At 35.8% G+C, this 21,903-nt stretch overlaps 2 protein-coding genes across 2 annotated transcripts; one reads left to right on the forward strand and one right to left on the reverse strand.

Moving 5' to 3' along the window:
- Positions 1-8,406: 8,406 nt before the first annotated feature.
- Positions 8,407-9,036, reverse strand: LOC129250847 (uncharacterized). Its single transcript, XM_054890446.1, has one exon. The coding sequence runs from the start codon at positions 9,034-9,036 to the stop codon at positions 8,407-8,409; it is 630 nt and encodes a 209-aa protein (XP_054746421.1).
- A 4,104-nt stretch (positions 9,037-13,140) lies between these two features.
- On the forward strand, positions 13,141-13,770 carry LOC129250171 (uncharacterized). The gene has a single exon (XM_054889807.1). The coding sequence runs from the start codon at positions 13,141-13,143 to the stop codon at positions 13,768-13,770; it is 630 nt and encodes a 209-aa protein (XP_054745782.1).
- The last annotated feature ends 8,133 nt before the right edge of the window (positions 13,771-21,903 follow it).

Raw genomic sequence — 21,903 nt, forward strand, 5'->3', positions numbered from 1 at the left:
GTTCCCGATTGCCGTTCGTCGAGCGTCAATTGGCTGGCAAAACATTAAAGATCCTTATCGACACCGGGGCGGCAAAAAGTTACATTAAACCCGTAAAGGAGTTAAAAAACGTAACGCCGGTCGACACCCCTTTTACTGTGAACTCCATTCACGGGTCCAGTAAAATTCAAAAGAAATGTTCAATAGTAATTTTTGGGAAAGTTGCCACGTTTTTCATATTAGATACCCTTGACACCTTTGATGCTATAATAGGCTTCGATCTGCTCACGCAGGCGGGGGTAACTATTGACCTGATGGAAAACAGCATAAACTACGGTAATACTTCGGAAATACTCAATCACCATCCGTGCGATAACGTGAACTTTACACGTGTTGATGATATCGTAGTCCCAAATTCCGTAAAAGGCGAATTCAAGAAAATGATACTGAAGAGAATTAGTGCATTCGCGACCTCTAACGAGGCACTGCCTTACAATATTTCAGTCGTCGCCAGGATCCGGACTGTAGACAATAAGGAGGTATATTCAAAGCCCTATCCATACCCAGTAGGTGTGTTAGATTTTGTAAACAACAAAGTCGCACAGTTGTTGAAAGATGGCATCATAAGGCCATCAAGATCTGCGTATAATAGCCCAGTCTGGGTTGTTGATAAGAAAGGAATAGATTCCAACGGAAATAAGAATAAACGGCTGGTCATTGACTTTAGAAAACTAAATGAGAAGACCATCGCCAACCGATATCCGATGCCGAGTATCCAGGTAATCTTAGCTAACCTCGGAAAGGCTAAGTTTTTTACCACACTGGATCTTAAATCCGGATACCACCAGATTTACCTAGCGGAGGACGATCGTGAAAAGACATCCTTCTCGATAAATGGCGGAAAATACGAATTCTGTCGTTTGCCCTTTGGTCTAAAAAATGCGGGAAGCATTTTTCAAAGAGCAATCGACGATATCTTGCGAGAACAGATCGGAAAGATATGTTATGTCTATGTGGATGACGTAATTATCTTCTCTGAAAATGCCGCAGACCACGTCCGCCATATCGATATAATACTTCAGCAACTTTGCGATGCTAACATGAGAATCTCCAAGGAAAAGTCGAAATTTTTTAAAGAAAGTGTCGAGTATCTAGGCTTCATTGTTACTAGCGAGGGAGCAAAAACAGACCCAGAAAAAGTCAAGGCGATCCAAGAGTACATTGAACCAAAAAATTTATACTCTCTGAGATCTTTTCTAGGCCTAGCCAGCTACTATAGGGTCTTTATCAAAGACTTTGCAGCCATAGCAAGACCCTTGACTAATATACTAAAAGGCGAAAACGGCACTGTAAGCAAACACATGTCTAGGAAAATAGCAGTCCAATTTGACGAATCTCAACGCGACGCTTTTAACCGATTGAGAAACATACTAGCATCAGAAGATGTTATGCTCATGTACCCTGATTTCAAAAGACCTTTTGACTTGACTACAGATGCTTCTGCAAATGGCATTGGAGCAGTATTATCTCAAGGCGGTAGACCCATCACCATGATTTCCCGAACGCTAAAAACGTGCGAAACTCACTATGCTACCAACGAAAGAGAGTTGTTGGCGATTGTATGGGCCCTCGGCAAACTGCAGAATTACCTTTACGGTACAAGAGAGCTACATATATTTACAGATCATCAACCTCTCACGTTCGCAGTGTCTGAGAAAAATACGAATGCAAAAATCAAGAGGTGGAAGGCGTTTATTGAACAACATAACGCCCAATTGCATTACAAGCCAGGGAAAGAAAACTTTGTCGCAGATGCCTTATCTAGGCAAGAGCTTAACGCTCTCCAAGACGAAACGCGATCAGACATAGCCACTATTCACAGTGAGGTATCCCTTACATACACTATACAAACAACTGATAACCCCCTAAATTGCTATAGAAATCAGATAACTTTGGAAGAATCACGTTATTCGTTGCATCGAAGACTTATTCTATTTGGGAAAAAAACCCGTCACTTAATTCAATTTACAGATAAAATTAATCTCATAGAAACATTAAAACTTGCTGTGAACCCCGATGTTGTAAACGCGTTTTATTGCGAACTCACAACTTTAGCTGCATTTCAACATGAGCTGGTTTCAATTTTCCCTACAACCAAATTCTGGCATTGCAAAAGAATAGTGTCAGACATCACTAACAAAGACGAACAGGTAGAAATAGTCAACACCGAACATAATCGTGCGCACAGAGCGGCACAAGAAAACGTAAAACAGATACTTCGGGACTACTACTTCCCAAAAATGACTAAATTGGCTAACGAGGTTGTACTAAATTGCAAAGTTTGCGCTATCGCCAAGTACGACCGACACCCCAAAAAACAAGAACTCGGGAAGACGCCAATTCCCTCATTTGTCGGAGAAATGTTACACATTGACATATTTTCTACCGATCAGAAACTTTTCCTGACTTGCATCGATAAATTTTCCAAATTCACCGTCGTCCAGCCCTTACCTTCTAGATCAATAGTCGATATTGTTAACCCCATTTTACTTATAATTAATACATTTCCAAACACAAAAACCGTTTATTGCGACAATGAGCCAGCGTTTAATTCCGAAACGATCACTTCATTGTTAAAAAATCAGTTTAACATTGACGTTGTAAACGCCCCCCCATTACATAGCTGTTCCAATGGGCAAGCGGAACGTTTCCACAGTACATTAATAGAAATCGCAAGGTGTTTAAAGTTGGATAAAAAAGTTAGCGATACAGTTCAGGCTATCATGAGAGCAACAATAGAATATAATAAAACCATACATTCAGTAACAGAACAAAAACCACTCGATATAATTCACTCTGTACCGGACGAAATTAAGCAAAAAATCAAAGATCGGCTAATAAAAGCTCAGCAAGATCAATTAGCTAGATGCAACCCGAACAGACAGAACAGGATGTTTGATGTAGGAGAAAAAGTTTACCTCAAAAATAACAAAAGATTAGGTAACAAACTATCTCCCTTGTGCACAGAGGGCGCCGTACAAGCAGACCTGGGAACGTCTATACTTGTTAAGGGGAGAGTGGTCCATAAGGACAATGTGAGGTAAACATAGGTCATAACGCATAAGATTCTTACAGATTCTAACGTATAAGATTACTACAATTCAGTTTAATCATTCATACAGGTTCATCGGAGTGACCCTCATACTCTTATTCACAACTCACGCACGCATCACCGATTTCTCGCACGCAAGCTACATTCCGGTATTGGACGGAAACGTTTTTGTATGGGAACAACATAGGTACGTGAGACACTCTACAAATTTATCTAATTTCGTGAGCATTATAGATGATACAATTAAATTATCAAAACTTTTCCCTCAGTCACACATGCGAAAATTGTTAGATGTAGATATCGACCATATTCAGAATATTTTATCTAGCTTAACGATACACCATAGAATGGCCAGAAGTTTAGACTTTCTAGGAACAGCTTTAAAAATCGTTGCAGGTACGCCTGATGCATCAGACTTAGAAAAGATTAAACTTACTGAAGCCGAGCTCATAGAATCAAACAACAGACAAGTAATAGTAATCACTGAAGCACAGAAACAAATTAACCTTTTAACTGATGCAGTAAATAAATTAATTAAAGAAAAAAAAGGCGAGTTCGTAGACTCTCCTCATTTGTATGAAACTTTACTTGCACGAAATAGAATGTTAACCACTGAAATCCAAAACCTTATGCTCACTATAACGCTCGCCAAATCTAACATCATAAACCCCGCAATTCTCGACCACGAAGATTTAAAATCAATTTTTACCGAACAGCTCGCAGAGGTCCCAATAGTTAGTTTAATGGCAGTATCAAATATAAAAATATTTCAATCAAATAGAGTAATCCACATAATAATTGAATATCCTAATGTTAAGACTATTTGTAAGAAAGTTATGATATATCCTGTTGCCCACAATAACACCATTCTGCAAGTACATGATAACATAGTAGCTGAATGCGACGATGGAGTCCTAGCTGTGACAGAATGCGCTACAACCAACTTTGCGACGTTCTGCAAGAAATCTGCTTACGACACATGCGCCAGAGGACTACATTCCGGAGGCTCAGCGTTATGCCACACACAGCCAAGCCACTTGGAACCGATTACCCTATTAGACGAAGGAATAATCGTTGTCAACGAAGTATCAGCAAGAGTAAGAGTAGATGACGGCCCAGTGATGACAATTGAAGGCACGCATCTCATCACATTTGAACGTATTGCGACTATAAACGAGACCACATACATTAACTACAATGGTGTTGTAAACAAGAGTCCAGGCATCGTGGCGTCACCATTGCTGAATATTACAGGATACGACCAAGTGCTCAGCCTACCAATGTTACAAAGGATGAATGAGCACAATCTGCATATAATTCAGAAGTTAAGAGACGATATGTTTTCCGGAGGGACTCCCAGAGTCTGGTTCATGGTTGGTGTAACACTCAGCCTTGCCTTTGGCTGTATTGGCATCATCTATCAATGTTGGTACCGGAGAAGATCTTCCATCAAATTGCAAGAAATGGTAAAGGAGTTAAGTGTCACCGAGGATGGCAACAATCTTAAAGGGGGGCTAGTTAACAGCCAAGTCATCGAACTTCCCTCGCAATGAAGTCACCGAGCGACCCGCGCGCAAACAATGTCGTTGAACCCGACCACATATGCAACATAAACAAAGTAATGTGGGTCAAAGCAACGGCCAGTCGTTTCCGTTATGTCGCAAGCGTTGGAGTTCTGACCGAAATGTGCTGAGTCGGTCTTGCTGACCACACACAAACCCATGGCATAATCTTTATATATTTATTATGTATTTAAGTTTAGATCCATGTTTTGTGTTTATGTACTTAGCTTTAGTCTTTTATACTCTACTTACTTATAATCAGTTTTGCCAAGACAATGGCGTAATAAAGAACTCATCACTGCTCCATAGAAGAAAGCAGAATAACAATATAACTTACACGCATATGTATATAAATATATACAAACCTTCAACGAACGCAAAATGTATGCATACAAAAAACAACAACTGCGACCGTCTTCTTGTCCGTCAGTGAAAAGATGGGATATGTATACCCTATGAGCAAAAAGAACCGGGAAGGTGATGTTTACTGTTTTCTTCGATTGCCAAGGCATAGTCCATGAGTACCTTCCATCGGGCCAGACAGTCAATAGAGAATATTATTTATTCGTTTTGAAACCTTAGAGATATGCTGTGTGTTGCAAACCGCCGGAAATGTGAGCAAACAATTCTCAGATTTTGCATGATGATAACGCGCCATCGCACTGATCAAAGAGAATACAAATCGGCCTGCCGGGGGTGTTTGGAGGAGTGGGTTAAACGTTGGCACATGTGTGTTGCTTCAGACGGATCATATTAATATAAATTTGCCTTACATTTAACTCTGTTTTGTTTAATTTAAACATTCCCGGTACTTTCTGATCATAAGGTACATATATGCGGCTTTGCGGACAGCAATGTGTGATTCGCTGGAAGTCGCATTAACTCGCGACTGTCGCACAGTTAGAAGACATATTTACATACATATAAGGGTGCATACATACATACGGAGCCGCGGCCACACGACATGACAAAAATTTAAGATTTATCAAATATTCCACGCGAAATATTCCAATATTGACTATTTTCGAATGGCCGCGAAAATTGGCATATGGGCGGCTCGTTTTATGAATGAAATTGAAATATGAGCTCTAACTTATGAATGTTTGTTTTTGTTCTAAATTGTCAGCGCCGTCGCTGATAGAATCATGGCCGCTGCGACTGCGTCTACGAATGTATTTTGTTTTTGTAGTCGCTAGGCTTAGATTTTAGCTTTGGGCGACATGCGCATGTGAGGTATGTGTTTTTGTTGTGTTCTAGAACATTTTAGAATGTGTGGTGGCAAAGCGGCCATCGCGTTGCGCTTGCTGTTGCTTTTGCGTCTATCAAAGTATTGTGTTTTTGTAAGTATAATATTAGGAATATCGACTGGTGAAAGACAAAAGTACACGGAAGCAAGAAGGGAGCGCTGTGCTCGCGCATATATGCATGAATGTATGAACGTGCATGGATGTTGTAACATATGAATACAATTATTTTGTAGGAAGTTTAGAAGGCAAGTAGGTATACTCGTATATGTATGTATATATGCTAGGGTATAAAATGGGTATATATACATACATAGAGCAGAATTGTTTTTGCACATGTTAGGAAGAAACTCGTTCACTAGTGCGTATGTGTATTTGATTTCTTGTAAGAATGTGATGTGCTGTGACATGTGTACATATGTACATAAGTCAAGGTTATTTGGACATACTTTGCATATGTGATATGATGTTCTTGCGCTTGTGCATTATTGTTTTTCATATACAAATGTACATACATACATATGTATGTAAATGCTGTCGAGTACATAAACTATAAATTGACATACAATATAAAATAAGTGTTGATTTATCTTAAACCATTCTTTTTTTCTGAATGCAAATACCTCCTATTGACATGTACATACATATTATGTACTTATATATATTATCATATACCATCATTTATTTACATATAAAGTATACGTTCATTTATGTACATATGTGTGTAATGAAAAACTTCATGAATTACTTTCAGAACTTTATTAAAATTTATTCACGTGGCGCGCATGCACAAAACCTTTTGTTCACAACGCAGGCGCAGAAATAAACGCTCTGCGTATTTATCCTCCCCACGTGACTCGCCATCAATTCTCGGTGGAAATTTTTTTTTTTTTTTCGTTTTTAAATTTTTTTTTTTATGTAATCGTAAAAAAATTTGTAATAAATTTTATGTATCCGCTTATCATTTCAAAAGTAACAAAATGGTAAAAAAATAAGCAGTCGAAGAAATAAACGCACCGTCTAATTTTCCTCGCCACATGTTAGACTCGAGTTCAATTCCCGGCGCAAACTTTTGTTTATAAATTTTTATTTTTTAAATCGTTTTTTTTTAATGTAATTGAAAAAAAAAAATTTGTAATAAATTTTACGTATTCGCTTATTATTTCAAAAATACGAAAATAGTAAAAATTTAAATGGTTTAATGTCGAGCTGAGAAATGTGTTGTGTGTTGAGGTGAAATATGTGTGGTGTTTCTAATTTTTGTGTGGGCAAAAGTCAGTGAGGTGTCTATAAACTCGGTGTGCTAAATGACCTTATTACGAATCTTTCAAATCTCAATTGTACTAAAAAAAGCTCACAGTAACATTTGCACCTTCTCATTGCATTAACATTCTCTGGTATTACCTACAAAATTACCCTGTTGAAGAGATTCTGTTAACTATGTGTTAACAACGAAATTCACTTATTCATGAGATTCTGTTAGCTACATGTTAACATCGAAATTCACTAGTTTATGAAATTCTGTTAACTACATGTTAGCAATAACATTCACCAGCCCAAAAGATTCTGTTCACTACATGTTAACAATAACATTCACCAGCCCAAAAGATTCTGTTCACTACATGTTAACAACAAAATTCACTAGTTCATGAAATTCTGTTCACTACATGTTAGCAATAACATTCACCAGCCCAAAAGATTCTGTTCACTACATGTTAACAACAAAATTCACTAGTTTATGAAATTCTGTTAACTACATGTTAAGAATAACATTCACCAGCCCAAAAGATTCTGTTCACTACATGTTAACAACAAAATTCACTAGTTCATGAAATTCTGTTCACTACATGTTAACAACAACATTCATGAGTTCAGAAGGTTTTGTTCACTACATGTTACCCACATCATTCACAACTTGAATGTCAATTAGAGCAGCACAGCAGTATATGAGAAATTTCTGTTAGTGCGAATAAAATCATCACACGTATAGGCTGGAAGTAGGTAGCAAGTGCACGGCGTAGAATATAAAATTACTACAAAGCTCACAACTTCACAGGTGAACGATACCCACAATTTAGCAGTGTAAATAGCAGGTAGTTGGTTTGCAGGGTAGTGACATGTGAATACAATTATTTTGTAGGAAGTTTAGAAGGCAAGTAGGTATACAGTAGACGCTCACAAATTAGAACCACTTTGTTTTTAGGGTGATTCTAATTTCTGAAAAATTCTAATTCCTGGACGTTTTTTTATTTCAATAAAACCTTAAAATTTAAGTCAATTTGCATTGAAAAACTACAATGAAATTTTGTCTTACTAAATTTTATTCATAAAAACGAGAAAACATAAGGTAACAATCCAATATACATATATGTATTTATGCGCTAAGTCAAAAAAAGGTCCAAAAAACAAAAGCTCCAATTACAGTAAATATATTTTTTTTTATCAAAAATACATAAGAGATCGATAAATATACATTAAAACAGCCAAAAATTAATCAAAAACTTCGTAACTAATTTGCAGGCATGTAGTCTGTTATTGCTGTTTGCTTCTTCCTTTTATTTGTTTCTGCAATAACAATCTCATTGCGAAGAGCTAGCAGATTGCTTGTGTGCTTTGCGGAAAACGATTCACTATAAGTACACCATTTTATTAAATTATTGACGCTTTCAATGGCTGTAGAAGTAGAGACAACTGGTAAGACCTCCCGGTCATCAAATTCGCTGCTACCTGAAGACTCATCATCGCTATTGAGATCATGTGCAGGGTCGTCATCAAGCACATCATTGTTCCATATTTCAATTTCTGGTATGCTAATGTTATTAGTTGGCTCTATTTCTGTTAAAAGTGCTTGAGCTGCCTGAAGAGCTCCATTGCAGTCTTGATCTTTTTGCAGTAGCTGTGCTAGTGGCACATCATCGTCATCACTTTCATACTGATCAGAGTCCCTCCTCAACTTTGATGAGGACTTTTTTATTACTCTTTCTGGAACATCATACCAAGCTTGCTTTAATAGCATGATTGCATTTCGAATTGAAAAGGATTTCAAGCGAACCTTGAGGTCACCTCCTTCAACAATTAATTGAGAAAGAAGCATACTTCTGTAGTTTAGCTTGGTTAACTTAATAGGATTCTGATCCATTGGTTGTTAAGTTGCTGTTACATTTGGTGGAAAGAAAAATGCAATTATATTTCCATCGTCGCTTTGAAGTTTCTCAATTGGTTCATGAGCAGAGCAGTTGTCAATTAGCAAAATTGCCTTCGGAGGCAAATTATTTTCCTGAGAGAAACGAATCACCTGTGAATTGAAAATATTTTGGAATTACTGAACCTAAAAACAAAGTTTTTCTTACCTCATGAATAAATATCTTGTCAAACCAATCTTAAAAAATCCGAGATGTCATCCAAGCTTTTTTTGAAAAGTTGTAATGGAGTGGATTATTGAATCCTTGGAAACTTCTTGGTTTTTTTGCTTTTCCAATTACTAATGGCATTAATTTATGTGATCCATCAGCATTTACACCAAGTAACACTGAAATTCGTTCCTTCTGGATTTTATACCCGGGCGCGGTTTTCTCGAAAAGAGAGACGTATGTTTTGTCAGGTAAACAACGGTAAAATAATCCGGTTTCATCTACATTATATATTTGTGACTCCATTAGCCCCATCTCATCGACTTTTGCACGAAATCTGTGAATAAACGGGGTGATTGAAGCAACATCACTAGAGAAAATCTCGCCACAAATTTTTAAAAAACGTATTCCGTGTCGTTTTTTAAATTTGCTAAACCATCCATCACTTACGCTAAATGTACTTTCATCTTTATCGGGATATTCCACTTTGAATATTTGTTTGGCTTTCTCCTTTAGTTTGGCCCAGTTAATGTACACTTTTTTTCGCGTTGATTTAAAAACCACTCATAAAGACTTGCTTCCATTTTTGGATATTCAGCGATATGCAATGATTTTTTGTTAGCCTTATGATAGGTATTAGAAACAGCGCTTAAAATTGATGATTTCATAGATTTGATATAGGTGATTGCAGATGGCGCCACATCAAATTCTAGGGCTAACCGCTTCCCTTGAATACCTTGGTCAAGCTTTTCCAAGATCTGCACTTTGGTTTCCAAAGACAAAGTATTTTTCTTACGTTTATTTGACATTTCAACGAACGACTTTTACTTTTAAGCAAACAATGCCGAAACACGTGCACGCGAATCGAATTTCAAACAAAAACTAACAAAAACTGTACAGATAGCGACGAAAATCCAACGACTACCGAGCGTAACATGAATAAATTGGGGATCCCCTTTTTATATCTATTTTGCAACAAAAAAACAAAATACGCTCTGAAATTAGAATCGAAAATTCTAATTTCAGAGCGTGAAATGTATTCGAAAAGTTGATTCTAATTTCTGGAAATTCTAATTACTAAGAGTTCTAATTTGTGCGCGTCTACTGTATATGTATGTATGTACTAGCAAACCCGGCCCGCTTCGCTGGGCACATTAAAATAGAATAGGTATGGTTTAGAACAGAAAAGATATGGTTTTCATATTATTTATTTCTTTATTCTTTGTTCAAGCGCTTTGGCATAAACAATATTTTTTGTTTTTCTATTTGTTTTTGAGTAAATATAAAATATAAATTCAAAATCAGCAAAAAAGAAGATTGTTTTTAAATTTCAAATCAACGCAAATGAATAACTAAGAAACAATCGTCTTTTTTCCTGATCATCCATGAATTTTTCGTTTCAATTTATATGTTTTATTAAGCATTCGAGCTTTTTTAACCATTATCCATTTATATTTTAGAAAAAAAAACGAAAACAATTTTTTTTTCCACGAACACATAATTTCATTTGAAGATTCAGATTTCACATTAAATTCTCAAATTTCGTAAGAAATTATTCACTGTTCCAAAATCCACTCCAAAAAAATTCACAAACAATTTTTACACTTTGCACTTACGTCTTCTCCTTATGGCATCCAAATCAGAAAGAAATATTGACACATTGTAACTAACACTGTCAATTTGACAGTTCAGTTCCGCTCCAAGCGTTAAAAAAGTAAACGACATTATGTCTGGTTCAAAAGAACGCTGTACGCGTTGCCAGTGTTCCGAATTACAACCAAACTTTACGAAACCCATTTTCAATACTTACTTAACAATGTGCGTAAATTTGGTTTAATTCGGTGCAAAGACACGGCGGGTCCACGTTTTGGCATATATTTCGAGACCCAAGTCATCAATAGGTATGAAAATTACCCCGTATCTTATCTTATCAACAGCTTTCATTTGATACCCATATTGTACATACACAACCAAAGGTTACCTGGGTCCACGTTTTGACCTATATCTCGAGATCCCAGTCACGTAGCGGCATGAAAAATACTCTGTACTAAAGCATTCACCAACAGCTGTCATTTGATACCCATATTGTACATACACGTCCGAAGGTTACCCGGGTCCACGTTTTGACCTATATTTCGAGCCCTATCCACCAATAGGTATCTAAACTATACGGAAACCATCTTCAATACCTCCTTAACAATGTGTGTAAGTTTGGTTTAATTCGGTGCAAAGATACGGCGGGTCCACGTTTTGGCATATATTTCCAGACCCTAGTCATCAATAGGTATGAAAATTACCCCGTATTAAAGCACTTATCAACAGCTTTCATTTGATACCCATATTGTACATACACAACCAAAGGTTACCCGGGTCCACGTTTTGACCTATATCTCGAACCCTATCCACCAATAGATATCCAAACTATACGGAAACCATCTTCAATACCTTCTTAACAATGTGTGTAAGTTTGGTTTAATTCGGTGCAAACACACGGCCGGTTAGCGAACACACACAAAAAGTTGACTTTATTTTATATATAAGATGTATGTATATATGCTAGGACATAAAGTGGGTACAGTAGACGCGCACAAATTAGAACTCTTAGTAATTAGAATTTCCAGAAATTAGAATCAACTTTTCGAATACATTTCACGCTCTGAAATTAGAATTTTCGATTCTAATTTCAGAGCGTATTTTGTTTTTTTGTTGCAAAATAGATATAAAAAGGGGATCCCCAATTTATTCATGTTACGCTCGGTAGTCGTTGGATTTTCGTCGCTATCTGTACAGTTTTTGTTAGTTTTTGTTTGAAATTCGATTCGCGTGCACGTGTTTCGGCATTGTTTGCTTAAAAGTAAAAGTCGTTCGTTGAAATGCCAAATAAACGTAAGAAAAATACTTTGTCTTTGGAAACCAAAGTGCAGATCTTGGAAAAGCTTGACCAAGGTATTCAAGGGAAGCGGTTAGCCCTAGAATTTGATGTGGCGCCATCTGCAATCACCTATATCAAATCTATGAAATCATCAATTTTAAGCGCTGTTTCTAATACCTATCATAAGGCTAACAAAAAATCATTGCATATCGCTGAATATCCAAAAATGGAAGCAAGTCTTTATGAGTGGTTTTTAAATCAACGCGAAAAAAAGTGTACATTAACTGGGCCAAACTAAAGGAGAAAGCCAAACAAATATTCAAAGTGGAATATCCCGATAAAGATGAAAGTACATTTAGCGTAAGTGATGGATGGTTTAGCAAATTTAAAAAACGACACGGAATACGTTTTTTAAAAATTTGTGGCGAGATTTTCTCTAGTGATGTTGCTTCAATCACCCCGTTTATTCACAGATTTCGTGCAAAAGTCGATGAGATGGGGCTAATGGAGTCACAAATATATAATGTAGATGAAACCGGATTATTTTACCGTTGTTTACCTGACAAAACATACGTCTCTCTTTTCGAGAAAACCGCGCCCGGGTATAAAATCCAGAAGGAACGAATTTCAGTGTTACTTGGTGTAAATGCTGATGGATCACATAAATTAATGCCATTAGTAATTGGAAAAGCAAAAAAACCAAGAAGTTTCCAAGGATTCAATAATCCACTCCATTACAACTTTTCAAAAAAAGCTTGGATGACATCTCGGATTTTTTAAGATTGGTTTGACAAGATATTTATTCATGAGGTAAGAAAAACTTTGTTTTTAGGTTCAGTAATTCCAAAATATTTTCAATTCACAGGTGATTCGTTTCTCTCAGGAAAATAATTTGCCTCCGAAGGCAATTTTGCTAATTGACAACTGCTCTGCTCATGAACCAATTGAGAAACTTCAAAGCGACGATGGAAATATAATTGCATTTTTCTTTCCACCAAATGTAACAGCAACTTAACAACCAATGGATCAGAATCCTATTAAGTTAACCAAGCTAAACTACAGAAGTATGCTTCTTTCTCAATTAATTGTTGAAGGAGGTGACCTCAAGGTTCGCTTGAAATCCTTTTCAATTCGAAATGCAATCATGCTATTAAAGCAAGCTTGGTATGATGTTCCAGAAAGAGTAATAAAAAAGTCCTCATCAAAGTTGAGGAGGGACTCTGATCAGTATGAAAGTGATGACGATGATGTGCCACTAGCACAGCTACTGCAAAAAGATCAAGACTGCAATGGAGCTCTTCAGGCAGCTCAAGCACTTTTAACAGAAATAGAGCCAACTAATAACATTAGCATACCAGAAATTGAAATATGGAACAATGATGTGCTTGATGACGACCCTGCACATGATCTCAATAGCGATGATGAGTCTTCAGGTAGCAGCGAATTTGATGACCGGGAGGTCTTACCAGTTGTCTCTACTTCTACAGCCATTGAAAGCGTCAATAATTTAATAAAATGGTGTACTTATAGTGAATCGTTTTCCGCAAAGCACACAAGCAATCTGCTAGCTCTTCGCAATGAGATTGTTATTGCAGAAACAAATAAAAGGAAGAAGCAAACAGCAATAACAGACTACATGCCTGCAAATTAGTTACGAAGTTTTTGATTAATTTTTGGCTGTTTTAATGTATATTTATCGATCTCTTATGTATTTTTGATAAAAAAAAAATATATTTACTGTAATTGGAGCTTTTGTTTTTTGGACCTTTTTTTGACTTAGCGCATAAATACATATATGTATATTGGATTGTTACCTTATGTTTTCTCGTTTTTATGAATAAAATTTAGTAAGACAAAATTTCATTGTAGTTTTTCAATGCAAATTGACTTAAATTTTAAGGTTTTATTGAAATAAAAAAACGTCCAGGAATTAGAATTTTTCAGAAATTAGAATCACCCTAAAAACAAAGTGGTTCTAATTTGTGAGCGTCTACTGTATATATAATATACATACATAGAGCAGAATTGTTTTTGCACTTGTTAGAATGAAACTCGTTCACTAGTGCGTACGTGTATTTAATTTCTTGTAAGAATGTGATGTGCCCTGACATGTGTACATATGTACATAAGTCAAGGTTATTGGGCATACATGCATATGTACATATGAAGGTATGAAAGGAAGATGATGTTCTTACGTTCTGAATGCAAATGACATATATACATATTATGTATATTGTCATATACCATCATTTATGTACATATAGAGTGTGAATGTATGTAATGAAAAACTTCATGAATTACTTTCAGAATTTATTAAAACTTATTCGCGTCGCGCGCGTACATATCTACGTAGACATCACAAACCTTTTGTTCACAAAAGAGGCGCAGAAATAAACGCTCTGCGTATTTATCCTCCCCACGTGACTCGCCATCAATTCTCGGCGCAAATTTTTTTTTTTTCGTTTTTAAATTTTTGAAGTGAAAACTTCTTTAGAATCGTTGGGAGTGATTTGAGAAAAAGTGAAACGAAAAAAGCGACACTCTTGGCTACGAATATTACATATAAACGTAGCGACGAACTAAATAACTTATAGGCCAGCGCCGACAGCATGGCGCGATAGCCGAGCGGCTAGCAATGTGAGCTTCCGATCCAAAATTCTTGGTTCGAATCACAAGAAAAAAAATTTTTTTATACAGTTATTTTATTTTATTTTATGATATGTTTATGAGAAGCTTTTTTTCATGGCAGAAATACACTCGGTGTTTTGCCATTGCCTGCTGAGGGGTGAGCGCTATTAGAAAAATAGTTTTCCTTAATTTTGGTGTTTTCACCGAGATTCGAACTGACGTTCTCTCTGTGAATTCGGAATTTTAGTCACACACTTACCCATTCGGCTACGGCGTTTGTTTAATTTTACTGATGCAAAAATGAGGAAAAATATATGAATAAAGTTTGCTTACTGTTTACACATTTTCCAAAGGTGATGGAGAACCAAAAAAAGAAAGTGTGTGGTAGTTCACGGAACCCGCACGATTGAAGTGAAACTTCTTTTATCAACAAATCAATAATTTAACTATTATTTCAATATAATGCATGCAGAAGTCATGGAAAGCATGGAATGGAATTTTATTAAACAGAATTATTTATTTATTTTAATATAAAAAGAAATGAATTTATTGTACTCAATTACATTTGGTTCTCGGCATTGTCATTATCATTATTGGATTCGTTTTCCAAAAATGAAACAAGGGCTTTATGGTAACTGAAATACGTAAAAAATGATCTACATTCTAATCTATCAAGGTATCGATGAAATACTGCATCAATGGTAGTTCCGCATCTTGTTGTTGGTACTACAAATTATCACTTATCGTACAACCGGAGGATTCACTGTCACGGTGTTCAACAGTAGCTCTTAATTTTTTACGCTCCAAATACTCACGTTGCCGTTCAGCACCTGTTTTCGGTTTCCGTTTTTGTTGATTTGATGCCTTATTTAACAGAAATCAATCAACAAAACAAAATATGTTTGTAAGATTTGCTCAAAACTACACACACACTCTATGACGCGTCTCGCGTTACTAATAATATTGTGTTTGGGATAACTGTCAACTGTTTCCACCGAAATGCGTTCGCAAAGTGTATGGTCTTTGGTATGGTAAACAGATTTATGATACATTATTTTGCGGCGACAGCACAGCGCGATAGCCCAGCGGCTAGCAATGTGGGCTTCCGATCCGAAATCCTTGGTTCGAATCACAAGAAAATTTTTTTTTTTTTTTTTATACATTTATTTCATTTTGTTTTATTATGATATGTTTATGAGCAGATTTTTTCATGGCAGAAATACACTCGGAGGTTTGCCATTGCCTGCCGAGGGGCGACCGCTATTAGAAAAATGTTTTCATTAATTTTGCTTTCACCGAGATTCGAACCAACGACCTCTCTGTGAATTCCGAATGGTGATCACGCACCAACCCACTCGGCTACGGCGGCCGTCAATCAAATGTCATATTTACAAATTACATTCGATAAGAATGCAATAATAAACGACCGCATTACATTCACGACGACACGCCACGCCAGTCTTTTAACAGATGGCGCTGGCATAGCGTGAGTTTTACGTAGTTTAGCGTAGTTTTACTCCTCACAGCGTTTCATCCACGCCACGCTTTTAACAGATGGCGCTGGCGTAGCGTCACATATCGATGAAACGCTATGGTTTTACTCCTCACAGCGTTTCATCCTTCGAGACAAAAGAAGTTTCACTTCAAAAAAAAGTCGATTTTCAAACAAATACGAGTGCATATGTGTAATTGTGTTAGAGTTTCGGTCACGCCCCAGCAAAACCTGCGTGCATATGTGTTTGTAACATTCAAAAAAATGTAATTGTGTTAGAGTTTCGGTCACGCAGGTTTTGCTGGGGACGCTCATAATAGCAACCGCGTGTGTATTTTTATATTCGTAAATATTTTCATTTTTAAATATTTACCGCAATTATGCCGAAAAATAATACAGAAAAGTGTCGTGAGTATCGACAGAAAAAAAAATCAATAAATAGCATCACGGAATTCATTCACGAAAATTTAATAAAGTATACACCAGAAGTATCGCGGATACTTAGAAAAGATTACAATAAAGTTCCAATGATTTTAAGTGGCGATTTTAACGTAAATTTTGCATTGGACACAGCGGTTCCTTTAATTGACGTTCTCAATACAACATTCAATTTAAAAATGTGTAACAATCGCACTGAATCGACAACACGATCAAAAACAACCATTGACGCGGTATTTCAAAGATATGTTGACAACATCGAAACCAAAGCATTTGTATCATATTTTATCTATCATAAGCCACTCGTATCATTTGCTGAAATTGAAAACATTGAGGATGAATAATAATAAAATGAAGAAAATAAAATATGAACTTTATAGCAATATTATAATGAACCTATAATTATCCCGCTCCTAATGCTGCTTTCGTCTTATTCTCTTGTTTGTTTTACGGAAGGTTTCACTTCTATCGCGTCTAACCGTTAGACTGGTATTTTTTTTTTTTTAATGTAATCGTAAAAAAATTTGTAATAAATTTTATGTATCCGCTTATCATTTCGAAAGTAACAAAATGGTAAAAAAATAAGCAGTCGAAGAAATAAACGCACCGCCTATTTTTCCTCGCCACATGTTAGACTCGATTTCAATTCCCGGCGCAAACTTTTTTTATTAATTTTTTTTTTTTAATTCGTTTTTTTTAATATAATTGAAAAAAAAAATTATGTAATAAATTTTACGTATTCGCTTATTATTTCAAAAATACGAAAATAGTAAAAATTTAATTGGTTTAATGTCGAGGTGAGAAATGTGTTGTGTGTTGAGGTGAAAGATGTGTGGTGTTTCTAATTTTTGTGTGGGGAAAAGTCAGTGAGGTGTCTATAAACTCGGTGTGCTAAATTTCCTTACTTCAAATCTCAATTGTACTAAAAAAAGCTCACAGTAACATTTGCACCTTCTCATTGCATTAACATTCTCTGGTAGTATAGCATCTGGTGGTTCAGCAGTAGTAAAAGTTTTAAATGATATCAGGAATGGAAAAGAACAATTGACTGAGGCAAGCCGTCATAACAGATACATGGAATCAATCGCTATGAGGAAGCGGTTATGCCTCAATCCATATAATTACTACTTATTATTCTTACGACCTTATCCAAAAAACTCATAAAAAGCCTACCAAAAAGGCCTTTAACAGACGTTAATTTAATGAATTTTTGCAAGAATTTTAAACATTTCAGAAGATTTTTTTCGCGAAATGCCTACCAAATAAACCAAAATCTATAGAATGTGGAACTTTTAATTTAGATGATGTTGATGGTCCTGGTACTCATTGGGTAGCTTATTTTAGAAATAAAGAATATAGAGAATATTTTGAGAGTTTTTGAAATTTACAACCCTTATTAATTACTTACGGACGTGTTTTTCTTACGCTCCAATATTACATCATATATCTGTGCTTAAAGTTATATTAACAATACAACATGCAGCGAATTAGACGGTTTAATCACAATATTGCCAACAGCAATACAGTTTAAGTCAACAAAAATAATCAAACTAAAAGAATAAATCAAATTAAAAACAAAACATATAGTAATAAAAAAAATAAAGTTTCTCTTATTATGCCAGTAGAGCGAACTCCACCTACACCGAGTCGTGCTCGTATCGACAACAAACTCGCACCAGATAAAAACAATCACAGTACGCCCTCTCAAACGTGTTTGCTCAGTACGCGTAGTCAGAAAAAGTCAAGTGAGAATAAAAAACTCCTCTCTTACCGTCTTAATAGGCAGTCAACAAACAAACAATGCCACATCACCTGTAAATCCCACAGATACGCTCCTTTGGACTGCTCAATGCACTACCCCAATCACTTCACTATCACCAACTGCATCTCTCTGCAACACAAAAAATTGTATTTCTATTCCAACTTCAGCGTTCCAACGTTCCAGAGCAATCAATACAATTATATAAAGTACCAATGCCGTTCCACATATTTCATATCTTATATCTCCGGACCAATATCAACGTCGGTTAATATTAAAACAATAAATACAAATATTTGTTATATAGATGATCAGCTTAACCGTTTTTGGGAGCAAGAAGAATTGCTAAACACAAGACCGCATTCTGCTGAAGATATAGTCACTGAACCGCACTTGATTTCACGGGTCGATATATTGTATCGCTTCCTTTCCGAGCCGAGCTTAATAGGAAACCAGTACCAGAGTTTCATAATTCTCACATAGGTGCTCTAATTAGACCAAAGAATATGGAGCAGGTACTTGCCAGAAAGCCAAACTTCCAAATTGCTTACCTACAGTTCATGAGAGAATATCAAGATTTAGGGCTCATGCAGTTGGCTGGAGAGTACCCCAAAAATTTTACTCTGCAGTCATATTATTTGCCACACCATGGTGTAGAAAAGATTAGCAGTACAGCCACAAAGCTGCGCGTTGTATTTGATGGTTCCAGTAAGTACCAAAATAATAGCTCACTTAACGAGGAACTGGTGGCCGGACTTGTATTACATTCCGATTTATACCAAATAATACTTCGTTGGCGCAGGCATAAAATAGCTATGTGCTCTGACATAGAAAAAATGTTTAGGCAAATTGTTGTAATCCCTGATCACCAACATTTTCAAAATATTTTCTAGAGAGAATCTGTAAAGGATCCTATAAAAATATATAAATTAAAAACTGTAATCTATGGTACAACTTCCGCTCCTTTTCTTTCTATCAGGATATTACAACACCTTGGTAAAGATGAGTCAGAGAGATGAGACCCACTAGCCTCAAAAGTATTGTTTCGCGACATTTATGTGGATGACGTTATAACAGGGCAGACAATCTATCCGAAGCTTTTCATGTGCAACCAGAATTGTGTGCACTACTAAAATCTGGAGGATTTCGTTTGAGGAAATAGTCTTTAAACTGCGCTGATCTTCTTCAATCAATTCCTGAAGAAATGAAAGAATTTTTTAATTGTATTTATTGATTTACTTTTTATAGGCTCTTCTAACCTGGAGCGTCCGGCTTTAAGGCTACGGAATCGCAGACTTGAGTTTCAGTTTTACTGGAGGGTCCTTCAATAGGAATCTCAGTTTATTGTTTTTTGTTAAGGATGTACAAGCCTGTTTGTAATAATTTTTTTTTTGTTTTGGTTTGTTTTTTTAATTATATATTTATTTATACACATCACAATTTTTACTCATCAAATCAAGAGTACGGTTTTGAACATGTTGCTCCTGGTGGTAAGGAATTGAAATTCTCCTTTATTCGATATTCCTTCAAAACACTCTTCTGTGATGTACCCTTACAGTCTTTCAGGGGGTACTTTTAATTTTCCTTCGAAGTTATTTTCGTGCTGCTCCTGTGATGTTCATTCACAGTCCTGTCTGATCCCAATGAACGTCATTTTCTAGCAATTGCAAACGTTGGCAGGCTTCTCTGTATGATCCACACAAAACACTATCAACAGTTCGTAAATGTTGGAATGATGTTGGGCCACGTACATTGACTAATAGCAGTCGTAAATAAAAGCATTCATCATTGGTTGGATGTACTGAATAAATTCGACCAATTGCATCGGTAAACTATACTAGGAAAAGAAAATATTCGCCAAACTGCTTCATTACTACTAACATAGCGACCCCTTTGGTATTGGGTAACTTCATCATTGGAATTCTCTGCATTAATACCAATCACAGCTATATCACTCCCTTTGGTTACATATTTGCAAATGTATTTAATAAATTTCACTGAATGGCAAAATTCAACGTTAAGGGGGGACTCTACTGTAAAACTTAAAAAAAATCGATTTTTTACTTTTTGTTGAAACATACTCAGAAACAACTCCAGAATGTTCCATGAAAATCTTAAAAAGAAATCTTGAATAGTTTTCAAGTTATAAAAGTTTTAGCAAAGCAGGTATAAACTGAGCGCTCGAGCGGTTTACGGTCATATGCGTGTTTTTCTCGAAACCACGTTTTCAAAATTGCCCACATCACAGCTCCGTGAAAAATTAACATATCAAGCTCAAACTTTGATAGTATATTTTTAACAATATTTACTAGTTTTTAAAGCTATGGTGGGAAAAAATTTATTATTTATAACCCCTTTTTTAATAACAAAATGACAACAAAAAAATGTCGATTTTTTAAAAAACTTCAAAAATTTTACAAAAAAATTTTTTTTTTGCAAGTAATAGGCTTAACAACTAAAAATAATGATATATAATAAAAAAAATTTGGTTTTTTTCATTTCAGATTTTTTTTAAATGCGCGACAGTGTGGGCAGATTTCAAAAGGCGTTTCGGGGGAGCGGCTGTACAGCTGCCATTTTGAAATGAAAATAAATTAAAATTTTTTTGTACACTCAAGACCTGTGTTTATGTAACCCTAAACTTTTTTTTACTAAATAAATTAATACAAGTATGAAAACAAAATCCATAAAAATTTGATTTTTACAGTAGAATCCCCCCTTAATGTGCCCTTGAAGGTATTTGAGGAAATGGGTGAATATGGAACAATTCAGCGATTTTTGTTTTCATAACATTGAAAATTAAAAAAAAAAAATGTAGTGACTGATAATATATCTCCATAGCTAAACTAATATTACAATTACCTGTAATGGGATTTATCATCTTGTTTGAGAAATCATAGCCATCTTCACCTTGCCAAAATATAATGGGATATTGCAGTGCGTCATATGAGCGGTGTGTTTCCTTTATACGTTGTAATTGATCATTTCGACGATGTAAAGAAATATCACGGGATTCCAAATTTTCTCCAACTACAACGATGGCAACATCAACAATAGTTGGTGCATTAAGACGTCTTGCATGTTGGCCAACAGGTGTTTTATCAGCTCTGGTTACAATTTTGTGATTATCAAATGGCATCAGATCCAGTGCTGTTTTAAACAACATAATCAATTGATTGTGCTCATGAGATAAAGTTTGTAATCTTTCTGCAATAGACCTCTGAATTATTATGTGAAGAACGTATATCAATTTCTTGTGGTGAATTGCCATGAAATAAATTTGTAGGAACTTGTAATTGCTATCTGACACTGGTAACATTCTTTTTTAACACACTTTTATTAGGACGGGTTGTATGTATGTATGTATGTATGTAACGGAATCTTTGAACTTAATTTTCACTGGCTTCTAAACATCTGATCGACTTGAAATTTTGCACACCTATCAAGGACCGATGACAATGCAATAA

The sequence above is a fragment of the Anastrepha obliqua genome, chromosome 6 (assembly GCF_027943255.1).
Source record: "Anastrepha obliqua isolate idAnaObli1 chromosome 6, idAnaObli1_1.0, whole genome shotgun sequence".
Lineage (NCBI taxonomy): Eukaryota > Metazoa > Arthropoda > Insecta > Diptera > Tephritidae > Anastrepha > Anastrepha obliqua.

Excerpts from the sequence above, each read along its gene's own strand:
- LOC129250847 (XM_054890446.1), bottom strand. The coding sequence starts at position 9,036 with ATGGATCAGAATCCTATTAAGTTAACCAAGCTAAACTACAGAAGTATG.
- LOC129250171 (XM_054889807.1), top strand. The coding sequence starts at position 13,141 with ATGGATCAGAATCCTATTAAGTTAACCAAGCTAAACTACAGAAGTATG.